Source organism: Rhamphochromis longiceps, linkage group LG1, assembly GCF_057381845.1.
Source record: "Rhamphochromis longiceps isolate RC_006_pf linkage group LG1, R_longiceps_female_GT1.1, whole genome shotgun sequence".
Taxonomy (NCBI): Eukaryota; Metazoa; Chordata; class Actinopteri; order Cichliformes; family Cichlidae; genus Rhamphochromis; species Rhamphochromis longiceps.
In genome coordinates this window covers 30,794,198-30,817,795 of record NC_140557.1, presented here as the reverse complement: position 1 = coordinate 30,817,795, position 23,598 = coordinate 30,794,198, and the positions used below count along the sequence as shown (strand labels likewise).

General features: G+C 40.5%; 1 protein-coding gene across 1 annotated transcript in view; it reads right to left on the bottom strand.

The window, feature by feature from the left end:
- Positions 1–23,598, bottom strand: part of itga11a (integrin, alpha 11a) — a 53,649-nt gene that overhangs the window by 5,639 nt on the left and 24,412 nt on the right. Inside the window, exons 10-28 of the mRNA XM_085405875.1 lie at positions 23,237–23,307; positions 19,924–20,068; positions 18,915–19,063; positions 17,550–17,693; positions 11,176–11,379; positions 10,102–10,232; positions 9,773–9,939; positions 7,884–8,023; positions 7,533–7,643; positions 7,099–7,184; positions 6,771–6,981; positions 6,512–6,610; positions 2,582–2,658; positions 2,326–2,409; positions 2,000–2,090; positions 1,801–1,914; positions 609–692; positions 400–510; positions 173–268 (exon numbers count right to left, since the gene is read on the bottom strand). Of these exons, the coding sequence (XP_085262001.1) occupies positions 173–268; positions 400–510; positions 609–692; positions 1,801–1,914; positions 2,000–2,090; positions 2,326–2,409; positions 2,582–2,658; positions 6,512–6,610; positions 6,771–6,981; positions 7,099–7,184; positions 7,533–7,643; positions 7,884–8,023; positions 9,773–9,939; positions 10,102–10,232; positions 11,176–11,379; positions 17,550–17,693; positions 18,915–19,063; positions 19,924–20,068; positions 23,237–23,307 (2,315 nt within the window). The remainder of the gene's footprint in view (positions 1–172; positions 269–399; positions 511–608; positions 693–1,800; positions 1,915–1,999; positions 2,091–2,325; positions 2,410–2,581; positions 2,659–6,511; positions 6,611–6,770; positions 6,982–7,098; positions 7,185–7,532; positions 7,644–7,883; positions 8,024–9,772; positions 9,940–10,101; positions 10,233–11,175; positions 11,380–17,549; positions 17,694–18,914; positions 19,064–19,923; positions 20,069–23,236; positions 23,308–23,598) is intronic.

Genomic DNA, 23,598 nt, shown 5'->3' with positions numbered 1-23,598 from the left:
TTCTTCTTCTTAGTTTTCCATGAATGGTAACATCACATACGAGACACTATTTGAATACTTAAAGTCCACTGAAATAAATTTTAACAGCTGATCTCGAGAACCGGGCACATGGTAAGAATAAAATCCAGACGAGGACAGAAGCAATTTAGAGCACTGGTTGTTGCCGACTCACATGTCTGACAGGCCTCTCTTCATGTAAAAACATGGGGCTGGAGGAGGGGAGCTCCACTGATGCACTGGTCACCAATTCCAGGATTTTAAACTTCAGCTGGAGAGGAAATCAAAACAAGCAGGCGCATTTAACGAACAGATGACACAGCTACAAGCACTGCAGAGCCAAAGTTTTGTAAAAAGTGATAAATAATAATTCATGCAGCCATTGATGAGGTTTAAGCTCACCGCGTGTAAAGTATCTATTCTAAGTGCTCCAGTGATTCTAAAGGCAGCGTCTCTGTAGTAAGCCACATTGACTGTGCATTGAATTGGAAGAGTTAGTGTGTTGGATCGGTTCTGTGGGAAGAAGCAGATCGAAAAAAAAAAGTTAAGAAAATAAGTTGAGAATTAAACTTTTATCTGGGAAAGAATTTGATAGGTTTTATTGACTTTACCAAGCTGGAGAAGCGTGACAGGTCTTCAAGTGATGCCCTGCTCTGTGCCACATGCTGAGGTGGTAAACAGTGCGTACCATCTCTCTGAGGTGCGACATGGGGGTAAGAAATTCCTCTTAGTGCAGTAAAATGTTATGTTTCCAGAAAAGCAGTGAAATAATATGCCGATAAGCTGGAGCTTATTAGATCATGTTACTAAAAAGAATGATTATTGTTCAGCAATTAATGTAAAGTAAATGTAATGCACTGATAATATGTGATTAGGTTTGGACGCTGTGTAGCTGAGGTTAGTCTGTCGAGCTGACTCTGTCCTTCTTCTTTTGGCTGCTCCCTTTAGGGGAGTCCACAGCTTCATCTCACCCTGTCCCCACATCCTCCTCTGTCACACCAACAATCTGCATGTCCTCCTTCGCTACATCAATCTTCTCTCTGGTCTTCCTCTTTTCTTCCTGCCTGGCAGCTCCATCTTCATCATCCTTTGTCCAACATATCCACCCTCCCTCATCTGTATATGTCCCAACCCTCTCAGCCTTGCCTCTATTACTTTATCCCCAAATGGCTCAACCTGAGCTGCCCCTCTCATTCCCAATTAAAAACATCAGAGGCTGAACCTCCAGACTCGAACATGTTAAGAGTTTCAGCATGCTGACAATGTCCAAAATTTTAAGAAGACCTGTGAATCTGTATTATTCCAGAAAAACTTTCCAGAAATGATGAACTTCAATAGTAGAACAGGTCTGCTCAGGTCAAACCAAACAATCTTTCCCCTAAACAGTAGCAATACCACCACTGCTCTTCTGTTGTTATTTACCGCTGATATTTATGTGAGTTTTAGCAGAACAATCGCAAGTACCAACTGACGATACAGGGTAAATGCAAAAAAGTAAAAAAGCAGCATAGGTGGAAAGGAAACTGACTGAAACCCAAGTGGCAGCTCGTCAGCTCCAAAGTGCCAAAATCTCACTGATTACATTATGTCAAAGCTTAGAGTAACAAATGATTTAGTCCTAGCCACTCTAACAATTACGCTGCTAATTGTCTGCAAGGCATCTTTTATGCAGCGTGTTAATATTAGCCACTGTAAGCGTCTGTTATCACACCATGGAGTGCTATAATATAAAAAAATCTGCCACATGTCCCTCATGTTCTGTTTTTGTATTAACTGATAGACAGTTTGAAGCTCTGCACACACCTGGTTAATATGGAAGTCGGATATCTGAAGGAGCTGGTTGCCGTTTTTTGTCATTTCTGGGATCTCGATGTTTAGCTGCAAATCCTTTACCGGAAAGTATCCAAGATTCTGGATCTAAGGCACAACAGGGGGAATCGTGTAAACTATTTCCAAGCTGTACTTTGAATTAAGCTCATGGTGGTGATAGAACTGGTCTCACTTGGAAGGTGAAGTTGAAAGGAGGACCGATGATGCCTGGCTCCTCCAGTGACAGCTCTGGTTTGATTTCATATCGAGTCGGATTAGAATCCCTGTCAAAGCAAATAAAGAAAAAAGTAAATAAATAAACAAGCAAACAATTAACATAAAGTTCCCATTCCGGCTGCACAACTAGCGACTAATTTCCCCCACAGTTACATTCAGTATCTTCCAGATTATGCCAACACAGTTTGTTGTAGCCCACTGCACTTCTAAATTCCTCGCTTGTATTGTTTGGTAAAAAACAAAACAACAACAACAACACCCACCCCCCGAAAGCTGACTAACCTGGTGAAGAGAAGGTCTGCCTCGTACTTCAGCGAGTAATAGATATCATTGAAATTATCGGCTTTGCTATTTTCTTCACCGTCACTGTTGAAAAGACAAAAATATTCCACAAATAGAAGTGATGATCTTACAGCGAGACGCTTATCCTTGTATTATTTTTTAAATATCTTTGTTGATCATTAAAACACAGAACATTTGTCTACATGCAAAGCAAAAAGTAATTGGGATGCCAATAGATATAAAGTGATGTCCATACCTGCTGGCCTCCAGGATAACCCGGAGATGGTCAAGGAAGGTAGTGCGACTGAATTCGAACTCCAGGCGAAATGTTACCTACAAAGAAGAGGAAGTAAAGATTAGAAGCACACACTACCCATTTATTGCTTTTCCTAAATTATATTTCATCTTGCTTTAACAAAACTCTAAAGTACTCCAGATGCTATGCTATATAGCATTCCTAGAATAAAGGACACAAAAGAAGTCAAGTCCGCAATAACCTACTATAATTCCTGGGCTTTGACCCCAGGCAGCTGCTTGCACAGTTGTTGCTGCTTAAAGAGAGCCTGGGAATTTCCCCTCAGTTGAAGACTATGTCCACTACATACACACACATTCACTCACTCAAAACTTCCAGTGGAAGCCAGATTCAGGGCAAAATAAAAGCAGAGCAGTAAAAAGGAGACAGCCAGAAAGAGGAATGGGTATGTATCAAAATTGGAACCCAAGTCTGCAAAGGAGGCTTGATTGGCAGAAGAATGCCGATCTAGGAGAGCAGAGTTTAGCTGAGCATTGTTTACAGTCCTCCATGGTGTAATGAAATCATGAAGGATCCAGTCTGACCAGACTGGAATGCATAACGAGGTTTCCTCCTTCCCTCTTCCATATAGATAGACTCATTCTCAAAGCAACCACAGATTTAGCACAAATATAATGATCTCGTTGCGTATCATCTTGTCCCAGATGTGGAAAATGATCCCGGTCCTCCTTTGTTAGTCCTATCGCATATCCTGGTGAAGAATGGTTAACCTTGACTTCAGCCCACTGTTTCTTGAGAAGGATGGCTGGATGAAACACAAACATAGGAATCCAGACACGCGCACACGTGCACACGTGCACACACACATGCACACACACAGTTGTTCTGGGTTTTGAGGGCGTGATTGTCCATGGTTGGAGAATGTTCGTGCATCTGCATAGCTGAACACAGAAATTCAAACAGTGCATGTTTCTCCTCTTCCTCCTCTGTGTTTCTTCAGCCTGTCCGCCTCCTTAGGCCACATTCGTTGTCAGTCGTCAAACCGCTAGTAACTAGAACCCTTCTCTCTGCATACACCCACAAAACCTAAAAACACATTTGCTTCCACGATCACGTGCAAAAGGAATCGATTTTTAGACGTCTTGTCGCTGTTGGTTGTAAAGTTTACTGAACAAACTTGTTTTACACGGGTCAGAATCACCTGGTAAGATCCAAACAAGCGTGATAACTGGCTAATTTAAAAAGCTTGCACTGAAGTTCCCACTTTCCTTCAGCTCTACGGTGGTTTAGGCTGGCTTGGCAGTGGCACTGGTGTACAATCAGCCTTGTTTAACTCTGTGCCACATTCTTAAAAGGCTCTCGACCAGAGCACATCAGTTTTGTGGCTCTGGATGCTGTTTAGGGTCAATGAGTGGGTATGAATCATTCAGTGAGCTCTAAAGGGTGACCAGGTCTGCTCGGTTCAGTTGCTTGGGAGCATTACATAGAAATTTGGGTTTACTTGTTGCCCAGGAGATCACCATTGTTTGCGATAATCACATGGTTAGGACATTTCATGAACTCTTTCAGTCACCTTCAGTCCTTCATTCCTGCATTATTAGTCAGCAGACTTTGTTTCAGTATAGAAAGCTGAAAGATTATTGTTCAGATGTCAATGAAAAACACATTTAAAAAAGGGATAACAGCTTTTAATTGCACTTACTGATGTACGACCGGTGTCATCCCTATCAAAGTCAACACAAACATCACCCTCCTAAAAATAAAAAGTAATGCCTTGCTGTAAAATACCCCGGAAAGTGCACAGCCTCATAAATATTGTTGACTTTATAAGCCTGTGGAAAAGCTTGGTACAGCAGAAATGAATGTGAGAATCACTAACAGATGAGGAAGGAGAAATGCATCTCGGTGTCTTTCGTTCAGTCTCACCTGAATAATGCTGAGAGAAGAGCAAGTCTTATCTGTTGTGTTTACCCCGTTGCTAAGATGCATCTTCCTAATGCAATAACAATTAAATGTGATGTTTTTATAGTGAAAAGAAGAAGAGGGGTCCAGACTGGCTGATTTGTTTGTCTATATTTGGGACAGCTACTTTAACCTTTAAGACACGAGTAGCTGTTCCAACACGAGACACGAGAAGTCACTGTCATCATGAGTGACGACAACGGATAAGCTATGAATGGTGTCCTAGAATCTCCATATTGCACTTTCTTTCCATAACACTGGTATGATTTCCTCCAAATGACAATGCGCCCTCTTTCTTACATTGTGGAATTTCATTCTTTACATATAAAAATACAACATGATGTCAAAGTAGTCCAGGTACTTTGATCCAGGTACTATCCCTGCTGCTTTGCTTTTCAGTTGGATTCGGTGGGTGGATAATCATGTAGGTAAACAAGCACATTTAAGATGAGAATCTCCCGTTCCAGCACATCCCAAAGGTGCTGTGGAGGCCACTTAAGTGCAGTGAACTTGCTGATACAAAGGATAGATTCATGTTTTCAAGTTGTTTCGACCAAATTCTGAGTCAACCATCTGAATGTTGCAGCAGAAAAAAGACCAGGCAATATTTTCCCAATCTCCTACTGCCCAGTTTTGTTGAGCCTGTGTGAGTTGTGGCATCCACTTGGTGTTCTTAGCTGACAGGGGTGGCGCGCAGCGTGTGGTCTTCTGCTGTTCGTCTGTTCAAGGTGTTGTGCATGCAGAGATGCTCTTCTCCATACATCGATTATAACAAGTGGTTGTTTGAGTTTCTGTAGTGTTTATACAAGCCTTTGTCCTCTGACCTCTGTCATCAACATGGATTTTCACCCTGAGAACTGCTGCTGGCTGACACATATTTTCTCTTTTTCTCTGTAAACCCTAGAGATGGCTGTGTGGGAAAATCCCATTAGATCAGCAGTTTCTGAAGTACTCAGGACCAGCCCCCCTAACAACATCAGACATGTCACATTCAAAGTCCATGCCAACAGTTGTGTTAATGTTTCAGGCTTGTGGCATTCATCAGAGCACTGATGAATATATGCAATATGATATGATGAAGGGTACAGGGCTGAAACATTAGCATGTTAAGTTGGTGTATTTGATATTTGTTAACTGAGCTGCTGCCACTTTACAGGTTGCTCACATATTTGCATTAACGAGCAGTGGAACAGGTGTGCCCAATAAAGTTGCAGCACGTGTTCGTGGTCCCCAATGCACTTCGTGCTCGCATTATACATGAACAATGACGCATTCAGGTTTAATACGGGACAGGTCTGGGGAACTATGTTTATTATTACATATAAATGTGCTTTCTGAGGATGATATTGTTCTCGTAAACATGTTTTGGCAGAGTTAAAAGCCTGGATGAAACATACTAAAACAGCAGTTGGCTGAAAACTCTGGAGAAGAGCAAAACAGGCAGAACATACAGAGCCAACATCTGGCATCTCCACCCCTTCTCTTCTAAGCAAATACAACCCGATGAGCACAGGCAGAGATACTGAAAGAAAATTAATGCTGATTTCTGTTTTGACATAGGGGTTTGAGTTCTCTCAGATTTCTAAATCCTGAAATCAGAACCCAGACGAGGAGCAAGACTTTAGTTTCTTCTTGAATGATGAATTACTTTATACTGGTGTTTCGCATCAATTTTCTCCAGTGGCACCAACTAATCTTATTTGGGAATCGGTACAAAAACTGGCATACGGATGAATTTCACTGGGCTGCATCAGCTTTATGCTTTTCCAGACACCTCTTCAAAAACACCTAAAACATTATAGTGTAATAAAGTTACAGCTTTTCAACCTGAGATGTTTTTTAGTTAACTCTCCGATGGAAATGAATCCAATTTATCCTTTTGCTGCCAATGACAATAAGCCTTATCTTATCTTATTAAAAAATCACAACGACACATATGAATTACGTGAAGAAACATGGTTAACTCACCTGTGTTTTGGCCCTCATGAAGGGTGCGCTGACATTGCAGAGCTTCTCGTTCCTCAGTTTGTCCTGACTGTAGCACTCTATTTTGATGTCCGAGTTGTCCTGAATGAAAAATGTCACTGCTAGTCATAAATGTAGAATTTATTTCGCCTTACCTGATGGTTAAACCTCGGACTCTTTGGAGTAACATAGACCTTTTAGGCTATTTGAGAACATCTGTCCTGATAAACCACATGAAGAGTTTAAGGTCATGATAACACACCTTGACAATGAGGCTAGAAAAGTGCAGATTGGGTGTGTAGGTGATGTTGAGGCGAGCGTTGTATGCGTTCTCTCCTTTGTTCTCCAGCCGAACATCCACCACCATCCTCCGCCTGGTTGCCTCTAGCACCCTGAGAGATCCCTCCATCTCCCCTTCACTTTGACGGCGACAGAAAGCACCACGAGACTGTACGGACTGTGCACAGAACTGTCTGGGAAGCAGCGAGGAAGGAAGATATCGCATTATTTATTTACTCGTTGCGAGTGTGCAAATAAAATTTGTCCCACTGTGCGACTGTAGGCATGGTGATGAATATGCGTATACCTACTTTGGAGTCATCAGGTCATTCATGCTCTGCAGCGCCAGGTCAGGGATGCAGCGATCGTCTTCGTCACAGCCGTTCCAAAAGGGCAGCTTACCAAAGAGACAAGATCTTTTTACATCAAAGGAACTACTGCTGCTTCATATTTCACCCAGATGATGATTGATTTTCCTTGTTTTCTGTTGTATTCTCTTTCTCAGGAGGCTCATATTAATCATGGCCAAATTATCTAAATATTGAGGTCAGTATATGTGTTAAACATCTACTGCTCAAACTACTTGGTGGGAGATATTTTTCTTTACAGGCATACAGCTCTGAAAAGCCTCATCCACCTGCTGTCCAAACCTCTTTGAACTATGCATTATGCAAAGCTAATAGCTATGTAGCTGTGTAGCTGAGCAGCATGTTGAAATATAGGACATTGCCAGATTGTCTCTTACCTCAGTCTTCACCACAGTAGGCCAGCTGTCATCTAGAACTGGTGCGTTTTCTGGATCTTGTAGTGCCACTTGTACAGTGAACACTATGGGTCTGGCGTAGTCTGTCGTTTCCTAATGTAAAAATGTTATTTTCAGAAATTAACCAGCAGATTTTCTGTATTATGACACTTTGTCTGTGACACTCAAATATCTGTTTTGCTTTAAACAAGTCTATAGATGTATGTTTTAGATTTTAGCCAGTGACTAATAGCCATAGTGATATTTTCTGAGCAATTCTGCCAGAACTGTTTTGATTATGAAATGATTTGTAAGAAGAAAAGCAACCAAAATAACATTAAAACTGAATCTCACCATGACGTAAAAGTAGATGTGTTCGCAGGTCTCTTCTCCCGGAAGGAGGGTCAAGTTTTGAGGCTGCATCTTATTCGGGTTATCCAACATCGCCCGAGGATTGTAACGTTTCTCCGCGATAGAGACATTGTACTTGATCCCTAGTGGGTTGTAGGAAGAATTAAGATATTACATTTCAATATGAAACCGTGAAAAATCCTGTTTGTGTTTTTAAGACAGACACGCTTCTGTTCTTACTTATGTTAGTAAGTTATGTTAGTACAGAGTAATTGATAAATGGCAGCAAAAGGAGATGGTAAATGACATCATTGTAGCACTGCAATGCAATATCAGCTTGGCTCCTAACATACGCTACATGTGTGACCAACACATATAAGAATCCAAACCCTTTGGCCTCAGTACTGACTCATTTCCAAACCGCATTGTTTCAGAGGCTTTCATGGCATGAGGAAAAATCTACCAAGGCTAAACTCATGCATGTGTTATGTTTGAGGTCAGCTAGAGAAGCTGACAGAGCTGCAGAGATCTTAATATGTTACGCAAAAAAGATCCGTGCAGATAACGGATATGACATTTGGAACTTTTTCTGTCCCTTTCACCACATCGCAATTACCAGTAAAAGTTTTTCCTCTTTAGATGAGGAGAACTGCAAGTTCCAAAGCAATTTTTCATCCTCAGTCTTTAACTTGTACTTTTCCACTCTGAAAAAGTGTTGAGATACATAGCAACGCAGTACGCAGTAAGTCAGCCTGTCTGTTTAAAGAGCTCGCTATAAGACACTCTAAATAGATATTTGCATAAAAATGAATGGCTGAAAAAAAGAACCATTTTATGCAACAGACCACAGAGATTTCACAAACAGCAGCACATCTGCCATCCATTACTACCCAGACACGACAATGAAAGGAAAATTAAATAAGTTACCTCCCTCTGTTCCTCCTCTCCTCTGTTTTGGCACATATGATAGATATGATAAAGATGCCACGGGGTCAAGAGGTTAACTCAGAACATGCTCCACTACACCTCTCCTTCCTCCGCCACTGAGCCCTGCTTCACTGTGAAACTGGACCCCGTCATGATAGCTATTAAAACAAACTGCGAGCTGAAAAAACGCTGCACTTAAATGCATGTGGGTTGCTTTTGGTGGCACAGCACATTTTTGCAGACTTGAGTTATCTGGGACCTTTCACCACCATCAAACAAATCTCTCTATTTTGAGGAAGCCGAATGCAGCCGAGCAGAGATAAACTTCCAGATGCATTCCTAACAGTGCTCGCGCACGAAAAGGAACATTTGATAGCGCCACAGTGGCTCAGACACGGTGGTTTTTTTGAAGGCAGCAACATTAGCTTTGGCAGAGAAACAACAGTGAGATCAGAACCTCTTATGCTAGAAAAGAAACATTTTACTTTGGCACCATTAAAAGTAAAAGGAGTCGTCAGAGTTTTTATGGGCAGCCATATGCTGAAAAGTGCATTGAAGCAAGGACATGAAAGATATATAAATATATGCATACATGAATTGCCTTTTTTCACTTGAAACCAGTTATATTTCATCTTGTCTTGAACAAATATCCACATTGCTGAACTATTAAGTAACTATGGGTCCAAAATATACATGAATACTGTTCAAATACATCAGAAAAAATGATTTGATAATGACGTGATAATATCCAGAGCCACTAACGTATACGTCTTTTTTGTCTCAAAATCTAAAACTGAGCGCTCTACTGTGAAACAAGTTTGTGTTTTTGTCTTTCATGAATCTTTTTTGTAACCTGTCAGTATTCTCGGCTGGGTAATAAGTAGTTTTATTCACCTTGCCAAGTGCCAATCTTGTCATGTGGAAGAACTAGAGAACTTTGCAGTGGATTATTTTTGCTGGCTTACCAATTTCCTGTGTGGGAGAAATGGCTGTCCTGGCTGTGATGTTGAAACATACAATGGCTGACATGCAGGTCACGTCTTTGCCACCTCTCTGGCAGTCTTTCACAAAGATGTTGATCTTACTGGGCTCAAACCTCACAGTGGTATAAATACGAACAACGCTCTGGGACCTGTGAGGGCATAGAGGGCGTGACAGATGACAGACTTTTAAAAATTGCAGTTAAAATGCAAAACCAAGGATCATGAAAATCTTTCAATTAATTGCCAAAATAAATTTATAGGAATAACTACAATGTCTATTTTATTTATTTATTTATTTTTAAAATACTGACCAAAGTAGAACAGCAGCACCGAGGGAACCTACAGCCAGGTCCACTAAACCATCATCGTTCATGTCCATTACGCCATGGATGCTACGGCCAAAGTACTGCAGGCCAGGAGCCAAATCTGCAGCTGCTATTCTCTAAAACAAACACAGACGGTTCACAGTGACAACAATCAATGCTTACAATAATCTGCTTAAAATTCAGTGCACTCATATATACGATTTTGCAAATGAAAACAAACTTTTTGCAAAGCTCCAGTGTTTGAGGGGTTGGGTTTTTATTAGAGTGAATATTTCCTGCAAATATTGTCTTTGTTACCTACAAAACAAACAGTCCTCTTCCATGGAGTCTTCTATGTTACTGCCATTTTTTCTACAGCATCTCTAAACAGACAAACCAAACACTGACTCTAAAAACAGGCTTTTACCTGTTTTCTAATGGAAAGTTGATATCACTTGATTTCAGTTGGGAACCATACTGCTATACACCAATAAATTTTACAAACTGGTCCTTTAATAGCATAGGAGTATAGGAGTATTTAATAAATACAGAAATTACAGAAGGGTCACTCATAATAATTAGCTTACAGTACATGCTGTAAGTTTCACCTACTAAGATAAAGTAGATTTTAACCCATCTGTCTATCCATCCATCCTCATTCACTTAATTCAGGGTTGCTGGGGGGAGTTTGAGCCTAGCCCAGCTGTCATACGCCAGGTAGAACCTGCCAGTCTGTCACTGGGCTAACACAGAGACAGACTACCAACCCCACATTTTTGTACCGTGTGGAGAACTCACACAGACACAGGGAGAACATGCAAACATACTGTGCCACCATGTCTTTCAGCTTTTAACCCACCTCTTAAACTTGCTTTTAATCTATCATTTAATCCAAGTTTTACAGTTTTACAACTTGTTGCATATTTGCACAGTCAGTGCATTCATCTAAGCTGTTATGAGTAGGAAGAATCAAGACTTTCACAGGTTTTCGCCACAGTGAAATATACATAAATCCATGGCTGCCCAGCTTTGGGAAGGTTTACATGTATGTGCTACAGTGTAATGCACCACACCACCTACCTGTTTATATTTGCGTAGTATTCTGTTTTGTTGGCTAAAGAAAATATAAATGGCTCCTTTATGCTCATCTTCCAATGGAGCTCCCACCACCAAGTCATTGAACCCATCACCATTCAGATCAGGGACAGGAGCGAGGGAAGAGCCAAAGCGAGCGTTTTGGACACCGTTGTGAATTTCCAACGATCCTTCAAGGAAGAAACGATTCTGAGGGGGAGGAAAAAAATGACAGTTGTAATTTTTACTCCTAATACAGTGGTCTTGTTTCTGTCTTGGTTCCCACACATAAATATCTAGAGGCTACTGTCCCATGGGGGAGAATTTTAACAGTTTGTTTTTATTCACACAAACATTCGTGACTATCCACTTTGTTACTGGTGTTGATAAATAGACATTAGCATTAGTGGGGATTCCCATAGTGGGGGATCTGGCTGCTCATCCCCCCCAAAAATCAACTACAATAAACAGAGTTAGTGAAATAAAACACTGTTAACCACAGCAAGAGATCAGAATGCTTTTCATTCCTTTCCAAAGCTGGATTCTCCCCCTAGACACCAGCCCATGTATTAGCAACTGGAGTAAATGACTGATCATGAGAAGTCTGGATTATTTTAGAGTTATTTGGATATTTTCGAGCCTCGCTTTTGTTACGTTTACTCACATTCATTAAAGGAATTCTTTCAAAGTCATATTGGCTTGTTGCATTGGTTTGTTTTGACTGTCTTCATGACCTCTTCTTTGCTCAGTTTATCACAAACTCTGAGTGGGCCAGAGACAGCAGACAACTGCTGCACTTGAATAATAATCTTTAAAGCTGACCTTTGTATGAGAAATAATTTGGCTGAGGTTTGTATGTGTCATTCCAACTTACTCACACTGTAGCACAACTAACAGCACTATAGTTTAAAGCAGTGTTTCCCAACCACTGTCCCACGGGATATAGGTGTGCCGTGAGAAACGATCACGTGTGCCATTGATGCTTGTCTGGTCCCAGTCAATTAGTACTCTAAGCGACCTGCGTGAGTAATGGGCAGAACAATTACATTCTCTACCACTAGAAGGCAGTAAAACTACCTGCTCTAATTAAACGGGTTGCCAACTGCCAGTAAAACAGAAGAAGACCAAGAATACGTCACATAACAGTCATCCTCTGAGTGAGAAAATGCAGCGGGTAATAGCAAGAGATAAATATTTGAAAAGAAAAATTAGTTAGTATGACCTGGGTCCTGGAGAAAATTCCGACCTAGATGAAGACAATAGCATGAGTAGTGGTCAGAAGAAAGCAAAAAAGGTATACTGGGGACAAACCGAGCATATTCCGCTATACCTGGTGCTCGGGGAAAAATGTATCAATATGCTTTTTGTGACAGTTTTGTTTGGTGGTGTGTCGTGTGATTTTTCAAATGCGAAATATGTGCTGTGGCTCCAAAAGGTTGGGAAGCATAGGTTTAAAGCAATGATGGTTTAAAGGGTTAACGGGGTTGACAGAATGGCTGATAATTTCGATAATTCAACCAAAACATAATCATGACCAGAGATGGGCAGTAACGCGTTACTTACGAGTAAAGTAAGGGATTACTATTGCAAAAACTGTAATTAGATTACCGTTACTTTCCCGTAGGAACGCTGCGTTACTGCGTTACTAAAACCATGATTTTTTTTGCGAGAATGTCTCATGACAGTGACGTAAGCGAGTGCGACGTTCGTGACAACAGCTGTGCGCAGATCAACAGTGGATCATATGAGTGCGGGAGAGAGTATGAGCGTGCAGCCTTTAAAACGTGGAAGTACTGACCCTACTTTGAGTTTGATTCCATAAAAAGTGACAAAAACATTAGCATCCATTGTGCGTGGGAAGAAAACTTCTTTTTACAGCGAAAAAAAACCCCTAAACTTCCAAGCAAGCACCGAGTGCGCTATGACGTAATGGGAAACTCACAGAGAAACTCGCGGATTCTTCCACTGACCGCTGCAGCACACCTGCACCAGGGTAAACCTCCACTCCTGCTTTACAGGTGAAAATAGAGCAACAGGACCGCTAGTCTTTGATGTTATTTATTTTCTGCTGTGTTTTACTTGCATCTATTTGAAAGAGTGAGTGTAAACACAAACACACAAAAAATATTTTATTTTATGTGCTGGAATGTGCAGAAAATAAGTTTAAATGTTAAACAAATTTCTTCCAGTCAGAGAATGTTGCATATAATAAAATTTTTGCTTGATGCATAAAGTTAAAAGGTTAAAACTAATAAAACAAGATTTAAAAAGAGACGTTTCCATTTGATTACATTTTGATTACATTGGATACTTGTATATGGGCGAAGGCACCAACAATGCTGGACAATGCCATGTTTCTCTGCGCTAAACTAGCCTTCCTGCTGTCCAGACCTGTCGGCAACAGAAAACATTTGGTGCAATTTAGTTCTCACGGTTCCTAAATGCCTTTGACTGTTATTAAAACTAAATTTCTGAAATCATTGGAGCAAAATATTGTTATTTATATTCATAAATAGCATACGTAGATATAAATTATATCTACGTATGCAAAGAGTTCCAGTCTTTTTGTAAATGAAGAGCTTACTGTGTCAAAAAGCCATTTTTACAAATAGCATGCAAAAAGTCCCAGTGTACCATATGTTCCATTTAACAGAATAATAAATGCCTTCAGGCTCAGCACATTTCTCCATTAAAAGGACAGATCTGCTCGTTAAATCATCCGCAGTTCATTTATTTAGGCATCTCATAATAAGAGCAAGGACGTTTTTTTGTTCTCTGCCCTCGGTCCAGCTGCGTTTGTTGTTTCAATTACACCAAAACATCTTTAGTTAACCAATCATGTCGTGCTCTAAACAGAAAAAGAAACAATATTTTCTTCTAATCAAACAGAAGATAAGGCTTGGCAACGCTTCAGTGTTTTCTGCATAAGCCTTTAATTCTTCCTGTTTGAACTGAAATATCTTAAACATCTGGCAAAAGAGAGAAAACATGGAGGAATTTCACCTTCGGGCAGTAAAAGAACTAAAGACTGTCATATAACTTTAGTATATTTATTCTGACGCTCTATTCTTAGTAAGTGTTGAGTCAGATGGACGATAGTCACATCTATGAAAGCAACCACCCGACTGGAACATTTTTCAAAGAGGCAATCTGACAGAATGGAGCCAAATAATGGAGTCGATCAGTAGTCATGCATATCATTGCTCCACTTGGCATCCCTGATCATAACATAATTCAGGGCTGGCAGACGAAACATGATATCACTTGTTTTTCAGTTGAATAAACGTGAAAGGAGTTGATTTAGGATGGTAGTTTTAACTTCTCGGCTACCTGATGTGAGCATGTGTGACACAGAAGGAGATTGATAGAGAAACAGGGAAAAATACAGTCAGCAGTGTTTAAATGTGAAACACATGGCTCAACCAGAAGGCCGTGAAGGGTCATAACCAGTCTGTACTGGCTTAGGAGCAAGTTTAAAAAAAAAAGCAACCATTTTTCATCGGTTGCCAGATTTTAGGTAACTTTGGTTAGATTTGGACAGAGTTTTCTTTACTATTTATTTCTGTAATATGGGGAACTTTACATCATTTTCATCATCCCATCTGCATCAGGCAAACATTTCTTATAAGTGAAGTCATACTAGTCTATTCGTTTAGATGATACTCGGGATAGTGTTTTAAAATACAGGGAGAGAACTGCATGAGACAAAATCATTGCCAAAAATTACACACAAAATAAAAATAAATATATAACAAAGGAGAAATTTTGAAATTTCGCATTCGTTTGTGTTTTTATTTTGTTTTCATTTTGTGATTTGAAATAAATTTCAGTTTGTTTCCAGAGTCCGTTTAGTTTAAGTTTAGCTTCTATTAGTTTCAGTCTTGTCTTTATTTATTATTATTGTATGGAGGATATATGTCTAACATCAGAACAGCTACTACAATACACAGGGGCGATCGTGGCTCAAGAGTTGGGAGTTCGCCTTGTAATCGGAAGGTTGCCAGTTCGAGCCCCAGCTTGGACAGTCTCGGTCGTTGTGTCCTTGGGCAAGACACTTCACCCGTTGCCTACTGGTGGTGGTCAGAGGGCCCGGTGGCGCCAGTGTCCGGCAGCCTCGCCTCTGTCAGTGCGCCCCAGGGTGGCTGTGGCTACAATGTAGCTGCCATCACCAGTGTGTGAATGTGTGTGTGAATGGGTGGATGACTGGATATGTAAAGCGCTTTGGGGTCCTTAGGGACTAGTAAAGCGCTATATAAATACAGGCCATTTACCATCCAACCGATACATCACTTTTGTATTGAAGTGGTAACGATAGTGGTTAGAAATTATACTAAATGTCATGGTCCTGACTCTGTGGACTCAGTGGTTTTTTATTATTATTATTATTATTATTATTATTATTATTATTTTATTATTATTATTATCATCATCATCTTGGTTCTAGCTTATTCTGATTATGTATTCTGTCAGTGTTTCCGGTTTTACTTTGAAGGTCTGTGTCTCTCGTCTGCTTATGTCAGTTAAGATCCGCGAGTGTATTGTGTGTTTGCCTGTGCTCGTTGTCGGTCCGTCGGCATTTCTTGGTGTTTGGCATCTCTCTGCTCATCATCCCGTGTTATTATGGTTTTGGGTTTGTTCATTAGTTCTCCCAGTTTAGGTTTTTGGGTAGCTCCTCGTTCATTATTTCCTGTTTTTGCCACTTTGCCACCATTGTCAATAAACGCTCACTCGCATCACAGCCTTTGCCTGCATTTTGGGTCCTTCCTCCACAAACACCACACGGCTTGCCCCGCAAACTGTGACACTAAAAGAGCACAGAGTGACCTCAAAGTGAAAAGAGACTCCACAGAGCTGAAGAAGATTGAGCGCTTTAATTCTGCACACTTCATTTACAAGAGGCGTACCATTAAAAACAAAAGAAACCTGACCACTGTTGTTGTAAAGGCTCACCTTTCAGCACACTCACTTCACCAGATGCACCTTGTCTCTTTTCCTCACCTTTGATTGGGTGTGCTGCTTGCCCTTAATTGCACTCACCTGTCACCTGTTATATAAGGACTGCACTCACCTACAGCTCACTCTTTCACTCCCACATGGGGCAGCAGCTGAGGTGAGTTTCTGTTTGAGTCTCCTGAGTTCATGCATTATTTTGAGTTACTTAAATCACACTTTATTTCCTTTCAGAGATCGCAGTCCATGTGTGTCTTTCCTTTATACGCGTTATTCAAATAAAACGAGAAACCTGTAAGTGATTGATGACTGTTCATTCTCATCCTGACCGGATGAGCCACGATGGTAACAATCTCCAACCTCCTCTGAACCTTCCTCCAAAACAACTGTGGTGCTCTCAATCAAAATATTAATTATCAAGTAATTAAAGCTTCTTTCAGCTTCTCCTGTACTCACAAGCAAATAATTTACATACTTTATTTGGCAGATTTTCACACCAGATGTCATTCTTAATGAAACATTTCCTTCTTACCACTGATTTGTGTCTCCTCTCAGTTGCTAACCGTGTATCTTTCATGTGTGAGCCACTACATTGGAGCTTCTATATGAAGCAAAGTTAGAATAAAAGAATATGCTGGTCATCCTTTAAAAAAAAATAATTTTGGTGTCTACTAAGTGGCCAGCACTAACCTTTCTAAAATAATACATTCCTGGTTGCTGAGGATTGGTCTCTGGACAATTAAAAATGCATTAGTGCAGAATCACATTTTTGACTATAAATATCAACTATATGAGCCCAGCTGCATTTTTTTTTTTTTTTTTTTTTTTTTTTTTAAAAACCAAGGAATTCCAACTTAAGAAATTTTCCAGGACGATATGACTGGGCAGCATCCTGGAGCGACACCTGAATCAACCACATTATTAATTATCCAGAACATGTGGCATTTCTATCCTGGTGAAGAGAGACTTTTTTTTAACATGTGATTTCTGTTTGTTTAGATTTTAAGCTGCCACCTGTGATGTGGTTTGGGGGTGCACTGGATATTTAAATACCCCTTCTATGCCTGTTCAATGGATTTGAGACAGCTGAAGACATTCATTATTCCAATGAGCATGACAGACCTGGAACACCGGGAAATTTCCTTCTATTAAAGAAAAGTTCTCGCCTCCAAATGGTTTGCTGGAAATGGGTTCAGAGGAGAGAGAATACTTTCCTCCTGAGTTCATGCTGCACATCAAATAAAGTCGGCACACTGGCATGGCAGGCTGTCATTTGATCTGCGCATTTAATCTGGACAAGATCATGTGTCAAATGTTGACAGTGGTGCTGGAAACCAGCAGAGTGTAACTGGGAAATCTGGGGATTGAACATGTGTCGACCCAGTTCTGTGCAGTCATTGGCTAACGCTCGCGTGCATTTATATACCTACCAGCTCTGTGACTCTGTAGATGTAGACCTTTCCTTTCTCCAAGCCTGCGCTGAAGAACATCGGTGCTGACACCAGAAGGTTATCAGTTATGCCGTCTCCGTCGATATCCACAGGTGCAATCTCACTGCCATAATAGGAGCCAATCTGAAAGAAACATTAGTGCGTGCAGTGTGAAGATCTGTATGATTTATCAGTTTAAAAGCATTCAACCAGATGATGACATTGCCTGCATTTAGTTTGTTAATTAAATCCAATCACCAATGACACAATATACAAAATAAAATACTCTTAAGTTGTGGTATTTGCACCACATGATGTTTGGGTTTGAAGAGTTGCTCATGAGCTCGAGTGGCTTTTGAACTTCAATATTGTCAGCAAATGGCAGCTTGCTAGTGGTCAAAAGTCCTGACACTTTTGTAGAAGCTCAGACTGTGGGAGCTTTCCAGAGGGAGCGTAGATCAGTCACCGAAGTAGATAAAACATCATTAGAAACATCTGCCTTGTAAATTTTTATTTTTTTGTTCAAGACTTCTCAGCTCAAGAACATTTTCTAAAAAGAAACATCTGCTATTTTGGATGAGCTGCTGCTGACAAGGTACAATGTAAGCTGCTGCAAGATCACTTCAGGCTTGCAGTCTGTGAACCGCTGCCAGTTCTGAGTGTAGTGGTCATTAACACACGGAGCCACATCCCCTTGAAATGATGACCGTCTTAAAACGTACTGTGACTCAGACGGATTAAATTCATAGCACATGATCTGTAATCCAGTCGAAGTCGTAAAGTTAAAAATGATATAACAACAATGACACCAAGTGAAGCACAAAATCATAAAAAACAATGAAACAGTAATGGAGATTATATACAGCCTTTTCTGAAAGGGTACTGCATGTCATGATCATTTTCCCATTCATTTGATCAGATTTTATAGATTATTGAAAATCCAATGGTTTTGAAAGCTAAATTTGCAGGATATACTGGGTAACAAAATGTCTTTAACAGAGACAAAACAGTCCATCCCTTTGATCTGAGATAGAGTCCTGCACTGCCAGATGTGATCCTGATTTTTATACAGTGCTATACACATACACCACTGCTAGAGTTTATTAATATACACCCACTTTTGTGTTTTATCTATGAGTTTGATGTTTGAGTGGGTATCATTTAGGAATGGGTGGCATCAAAGGATGACGTCCTGTTCTAAAACCTTAACCAGTTAGTCTGCATATGTAAGGCAAACTGTGGTTGCTATAGCCTCAATGACTGTTATACTTCCAAGACCAATATTAGGATTGCATCATTGCATCAACTGGCATACAGCTGCTTAAGTATGAATCAGTCGGTTTTTGGCTGTGGATGCTTCTGTACCTGCTGGCCTTTGAGGGAGTGGAGGATGGTGAGGTTGCCTGAGTTCTTGAGTGTGAATATGATCACTTTGCCGGTGTGGTTAAATCGCGGAGCACCCGCTACGAGCAGACGACCATTTCTGGCTGACACCACAGACGTCACAGTGTACCCTGTTTATGTAAAAGAAAAAAACATGACGTATAAAAATGCAAACACCACTCACAGACTAAAAGCTACCAGAGTATGCAGCTTATATGTATCTTTTTGTAACTATCCGTTCTGTATGGCTCTTTAAAAGTCTTTTTTTAAGTGATCTTTATGTAAATTTAAAGTATAAGGAACAGTGGAAAACTTTATGTTCAATCTTACAGCAGTGATTTGCATGAGTCAGGGAAAATGACGATAGTGATGCAATTTGGGGACTTAAATCTCAGTAAGCTGGATTCAGTAAAAGCTGGTGTTCTGGTTTCTCAGGTTTCTCCGATTTCATCTTCTATTTCATTTTGTCTTTCCCCACTAAAAATTCCAATTGCTCGCTGTATACTTTTCCACCTTCATCTCCCATCTTCATACCTCTCTTTCCCCCAGCTTTAACTTTCTCCCTGTCTGTCCAGAATTCTCCTTCCACCTCATATTACGATTCAGACTAGAATGCCTTCTATTGGCGGCCTGCTGGATAAGCTCAGAGACAAAACCACTGATGGCAAAAGCAGAGGCCTGTGGTCATGGAGTGGAGATGGAGCTGGATATGGTGAAAAGCACTGGAGAAATGGGTACACTTAATAGAGATGGTTTGCAGCTAAAACAACTGGTACTATTCCACAGCAGTCATACATCTCAGCACCAGCAAAAACAAAAAAAAGGTTGGAGCAGAAACTAAACACCGATAAGAGAAAATTGCTCAAAGGTTCTTTGATCTAAAAATAACATTTTTCTTTCCTGGATTTCTTTTATCTTTTCAATCATTTCTGTAAAACGTGTCCAGATTTTTCCACTTTTTAAAACTCCCTTAGGCTGTTGCAGTACTTACCCAAGTAGGCACCGTGGTTTTTGAGCTCTTCGGGAAACTCCTGAGCGTAGGACAACTTAGGAGGGACCACCTTCCCCTGTCGTGTTTCCTTCAATACAGCTCCGTTCCAATCATAAGCCCCAACAGCACCCACCAGAGTCCCATCCTGTATGTGACGTTAAGTAGTTAATAAATGGATGTGCATGCATGTACTTCATTCACACAGCAGAGCAACAGAGAAAATCCTTCTTGTGCTGCACATGTTGCATATAGATGCAGCACAGTAATTTCTGTGTGACGATGATTGTGAGGACACAGTCATGGAACATAAAGGTTTCCAATCAGCATTATGTGGCAGAGTCTGAGTGTTTGGCTCACCTTAGCTAGATTAATGACCGTTCGACTCACTTATGGTGAAATTTAATCTGGTGATAACTCTGAGGGGAGTTATGAACTTTTTGTACTACTTAAAACAATACCAGGAAACTCTAATTAGGATATACAGTACCTCTGGCTCCCTCCAGCAGGTCATGGGATAACATTCATGCAGATATCAGGATAACAGTGGAAAACTTTCAACCTCACAAGCTCTTGCACATTTACCAAATGAGTTACCATACTGAAGGTATTATGGTCTGTGGGATTTGTGGTGTTTGTTTTTGGACTTTACTGCTATTAAGCGGTTTGACTTTTTCATGGTTATTCTTACGCTCTTAGGTTCGTTTCATTGTTTCCGAGTCGAGTTTGTGATTCTTGTTTTTATTCCTGGTGCGCTATCAGACACTGAACTTTTGGTTCCCATATTTTCTATCTTCTAGTAATGATTCTTGGTTTTGGCTTGTGTAAATTCTTAAAATCATTAAGCAGTAGTTCCTCTAGTGTTTCTGTTTGTGTCTTGCTCTGTGTGTCTTTTTTCTCTGACTTATTGTTAAGGTCTGTGTCTGTCCCATGGATAATTTTTTATCCTTTTACTTTGAAGGTCATGTTTCTGTTGTTGTTCCTGTCTGTCCTCCCCCGACTTCACTGAATGGTTTCACTTGTGTCTCATTCCTCACCTGTTTGCCATACCTGGTCAATTTTCAGTGTATTTGATGTCCTGTCCTCCCTTTATTCTTTATCATATCACCTGCATGTCAACAGTCAGGTACTCCTCATTTAGCCTGCTTCATTTTTGATTGCTGTTTGTTGGGATTTGTGAACTCTGCTTTTACTCTTCCTGCTGTGAGTCTGCATTTTTCTCCCCTTGTGATGTGAAACCTAACAGAATGTCTCTATTTAAGCAACAGCTTCAGACAATTTAGACACTAATCTTTATCAGCTCGACCCTCTTTGTCGGTAAACATTTTTATTAAACGTTCAAAATAAAAATGGATTTTCTTTCTTATATTAAATGTACACAAGTTTTTCCAGAGCCCCTGTTAATTCTTTTTCATTTTTTGGGCTCTCTGGTATTGCCCCTGTGGATTCTTTTGCCCGCTGAGCAACTATAACAAGCCTTTCAGGGAACACAAGTTTATCCTAACCTCATATTTCCTGTTATCCCTGAACTTCAGAGCTAAGTACTAATATAAAATAAATGAAAGCACGCATAGAAACCAATCAGATCTCTGCTAAATATGGTATTTGTAAGTTAACATTCAATGAAGGAAACAAAGCTGTAAGTAGAAATCAGCTGTAGCCATGAGGAGGGACTGAGGGGCGATTTTCTGTATTCCGTAGTTCACCATACTTTGTATCAGCGACACTGAAATTATAGGGTTCCTTGGTTCAGTCGGCCCATTTTTTTTTCTCTCGCTGTACAGAATATGCCGACAGCACACTTTCCAGTATTTGAGCATGAGTTGGAAGGTTTTCTATTCCTTCCTAAAAAACGGAATTGTGTGCTTACCGCGCTTGCACTACGTCACTCTGTAACAGCAACGTTATGCCAGTGTGGTTATGTGTTTTGGTCAAAACGGTCTCCATGGCATATAAATGAAAGTCCAAAACAATTCAACCTCATAATCCAGTGACCTATTTCTACTGCAGATTCATTTTTGGACATAAAGTATGCCTTGCTTTTATTTTGAGATTGCAACCCTGTACTCTTGTACTCAAGATAGTCAGAGCTGCACAAACACACAGCTTTGTACTGGGGATGTACATTTTATCCCAGCTAAAAAACAAGTAATGGATATTCTGAAAAGTATTAAACACCAGAAACAGTTTTTGTGCAGATATGATTTTTTCTGTTTTAATATTAACTTTTATTTAACCAGCAAGTAAAACTCATCAGTTTAAGTATCCGTCAGCACAAACCTAGACCCGTCTTTTTTAGAGGGGCGAAACCGGAGCTCCTTTAGGAATCCTTTGCTAGCATAGGGAGAGTATTCAAACCACACAGAAGCACCCTGTGTGGATTTGAACTCAGGAGCCTCTTGCTGTTAGGCAACAGTGCTAACCACTGAGCTCGAGCGCTGCTCAGAACAGAAAAAAGGCACACTGAGAAACTGCTCTATAAGAAGTTGCATGGGACGGCTAAAAAATATGTGACATACAGTAAGAACCCTTCCTAGCTGGCACTAGTTCAGCAAAACCATCGGGGACCTTAAAGCAGTTTTTCTCCTTTAAAGCACGGACATTCTTTCCAATGTTATCCTGCTCTCAGCACTCTGAATGGCGATGTCAAGCATCTTTGGAATCCAGCCTTGTGGACGAAATTTCCAGCTACCCCTGCCACCCAGCTGCAAAGGCTGCATATATTTATTTTTCAACATATATATGTGTGTGACATATTTATTTCTCCCTTGATAATCCTGCTGTTAAGGCGAACTGGAAAAAAAATCAAAGCAGTTGCATCAGCCAATGTCTCTAATGAGCCAGAAAGCAAGGAATGAAAATCGATGAATTGGTACTGTATGAACAGCAGCTGGAGGAGACTGACTTATCGTCCTCCTCCAGCTGTGTGTAAATCCAGCACACCTGCGTCTATCTGCTCTAAGATACAATCAATGTCTATAGTGAGTAAAAGCGAAAAAACCTGAGCCAGTCTACACCACAACTGTCTCACTTTTGTCTCAGCGTTTCAATAATATGCTTCCTTAGGGAGCGAGGGCTGTCTTCACTGCATAGCTGAAGTGGAAAAAGGGCCTGTTTCTCTTGTCAGTGGCTTCTAAATCAGGGTGACCTAAACCTCCAGGGCCACACATCACCTCAGCACCTCAGGAGGGACTGGAAAGTAATAAATGACAGGTTTTGGGGAGGAGTTATGATGGACCTGAATTTGAGACGATGTGTGTTGTCCTACGCAGTGACAGATGGTGCGAGACTAGGAGGTAGCAGAAGTTAGACTTACCTCAAGGCTGTGAGCGGAAAATCCAGCCTGAGACATCTGGAGGCCAAACGCCGTCCCATTCTTACTGGTTCCTGTGTAAACAAGTCAGTTTTTAGAGTTTTGAACCACTGCAGCGGCACAGACGTTTTCGGAAAGGTGAAGGAACTGGATACTTTTGTAGCATGACCACTAGGAGTGTAACAAATTATTGCTTTCAGTTTAATTTAAGACTTTAATATGAGATGTTTACAAGATGATGCCCGTTAAAAGGGGAAAGATGATGTTATCAAAAAGCGCTTTTTAACAATATGTATTTAATTTAAAGTTACACAACAGAGGAACAACGTTTTTGTGCATATTGCTATTTGTGTAGTTTCTTTTTA